The sequence below is a fragment of the Bos javanicus genome, chromosome 23 (genome assembly GCF_032452875.1).
Source record: "Bos javanicus breed banteng chromosome 23, ARS-OSU_banteng_1.0, whole genome shotgun sequence".
In the NCBI taxonomy this organism is placed as follows: Eukaryota; Metazoa; Chordata; class Mammalia; order Artiodactyla; family Bovidae; genus Bos; species Bos javanicus.
The window spans coordinates 29715408-29718001 of NC_083890.1; the positions used below are offsets into that span (position 1 = coordinate 29715408).

At 36.9% G+C, this 2594-nt stretch overlaps 1 protein-coding gene across 1 annotated transcript; it reads right to left on the reverse strand.

Annotated features, from left to right (window-relative positions):
• Positions 1-1187: 1187 nt before the first annotated feature.
• LOC133235911 (olfactory receptor 14J1) lies at positions 1188-2156 on the reverse strand. The gene has a single exon (XM_061397691.1). The coding sequence runs from the start codon at positions 2154-2156 to the stop codon at positions 1191-1193; it is 966 nt and encodes a 321-aa protein (XP_061253675.1). The 3' UTR covers positions 1188-1190.
• Between the last annotated feature and the right edge of the window lie 438 nt (positions 2157-2594).

The window sequence follows — 2594 nt, forward strand, 5'->3', positions numbered from 1 at the left end:
CCTAAAACAAATTTAGCAACAGTACCTGAAAATCTCATAAAGAGGCTCAGTCCATTAAATTTATTATTTATAAATAATATATAATTTATAAATAATAAATTTATTATTTAAATATATGCAACTACTTTATAAGTATACTTAAAAATGAATGTAAGTCCATGATGTTGTTTTGTAATTTCTGAATTCTCTTACCATCTTTTATATATTTTATTAATATTTTTCAGTAATAATCATATGACTATAGATTTATTCAATTTATATTACAAAGGCTTCTTCTGAAGCTGTAAGGACATAGATTTACTGTTTTAAAGGCTACAACAGCATTCTGCTGAAGGCTATCTCATTAGTGTATAATAGTAGAATATGCTTATTTTTACAGATGATACAAAAACACGTATACTCACGTAGGGTCGCAAACAGTTGGACACAACTGAAATGACTTAGCATGCACACACATGGAGAAACAAATCATTTGCAATGAGTAGAGGCAAATAAGTGAGCTTGGAATCAGACAAATATTACTTTGAATCACATATTTGCTATTCTTTGAGAAGTCTCAAGAAATTAATCTCCTCTAAATTTAGTGTCCTAATTGACAGAATGGGGCATAGGTAGAACAGTTGCTTGATAAAATTAAAAGGAAAATGTATGTAATATACCTGACATTTATTAGAGACTGAATAAATAGGTATGGGGAAAGCTATTATAATACATAAAAGGAAGGGAAAATTAATATGGGTACTTAATGCACAAAAGAAACCTGGAGGTCTGTTGGAAATCACATAATACACCATAGATACACTATCTCATGAACGCAATCAGCTTATTTGGCAGCAGTCTGGAATCTATTTGTTAACAATGTTGTGATAGTTTCAGGTGAACAACGAAGGGACTCAGCTATACACATGTATCTCTAAAAGCCAGCTTTAAATTATGCTCACCAAGTCCCAAACGAATTGCCTTTTCTCTTTTATTTCAGAAAAAATGCTGTAAGATGCCTAAAAATAAAAATTGAACTTGTGGAAAGAAGACCAATATCCCTAGAACCATAGCATCTTAAATTCTGAAGAATTATGTTTTGAGAAGACTATAAAGAACGGAAAAGTTAGAAGGGAGTTCTGGAAAGAAATCAGATTTATTCCTCCTACAGTCTGAAACATAGTAACAGTACCTTTTATTTGTATGGTACTTTAGAGTTTAAAAATGGCTTTTAAATGCATCTTTCTCTGAGTGAATTCTTCTTTTGACAGTATCTTCCTCAGAGCCGCTTTCATGGCTTCATTCCGTAAACTATAGATAACTGGATTGAGCGTTGGAGGTATCACAGTATAGAAGATGGAGAACATGAGATCCATAGCTGACTGGGAATCAGAAGGAGGTCTTAGAAACTCAAAGCCTGCAGCTGAGAGGAAGAAGGTGACTACAAATAGGTGGGGTAGGCAGGTAGAGAAGACTTTGGTTCTTCCCTCAGCTGATGGAATTCTCAGCACTGCAGAGAAGATGCGAATGTAGGAAAGCACAATAGAGATCAAACAAATAAATGCTGTTGAGGTTGTGAATGCAGCCACTGCAATCTCATTAATTAATTCATAAGAACAGGCTAATTTCAGCATCTGAGGAACATCACAGAAGAATTGGTGAATGACTTTCTCCCCACAGAGCGGTATGGAGAAGTTAACAGCTGCGTGCATGAGCCCAGAGAGGCCCCCAGCAACCCACGCAGCTATCACTGCATGCCTACAGGCACAGGGGTCCATAATGGTCTCATATTGCAGTGGTTGACAGATGGCTACATACCGGTCATAAGACATCACTGTGAGGATGGCCACTTCTGACGAGGCCAGAGCTATGAAGAAGAAAACTTGAAGAATGCACTGATCAAGGGAAATGTAACCATTGTTCATAAGTGAATTTGCGATGGCCTGGGGGACTGTGACAGAGATGAAACACAGGTCCAGAAAAGAGAGGTGCTTCAAGAAGTAATACATGGGGGAATGGAGGCGATGGTCCAAGGTAGTTATGGTGATAATGAGGAGGTTGCCTGTCAAGGCCAGCAGGTATGTCATCAAAAACAGCAGTGCATGTAAAATCTGAAGCTTACGGTCAGCAGAAAACCCCACGAGGAGGAATCCACTCACTGAGGTCAGGTTGGCCATGTCACTCTGAAGATAGCAAGGATGACTCTGTTTAGGAAGCCAAAGAACAGCAGGAAAGAATGTATGATATTGATACAGTTATTAGTCAAGTAACTAAGTGTACTCAGCAAAGAGCTACTAAAATCAAGACAAATTTATCTTCATGGGAATGTGGTAATATTTAATTCAGAAAAATCTTTAGCCTTTTTTGCAAAAATTGAACTTCTAAATGTGATCAACAGCTTCACATAGGTTGAAAAAAGTTATGAGAACTTTCTGGAGAGATAATAAGCAGATAAGATGAATGTGCAGATGAAAGATAAATTTTCCTATTTTTTGAAACAGATAACAGTGACAGGGAGATGATTGGGAGAAGAAACGAGTTCTGATGGGAGAATCCCAGTCAGAGGTGTGCCAACCATAAAGTTAGATATGAGGATTTGGAACTCAGAAGACTAT

Bases quoted from the DNA above. Each gene is read 5' to 3' on its own strand.
- LOC133235911 (XM_061397691.1), bottom strand. From the start codon at position 2,156: ATGGCCAACCTGACCTCAGTGAGTGGATTCCTCCTCGTGGGGTTTTCT.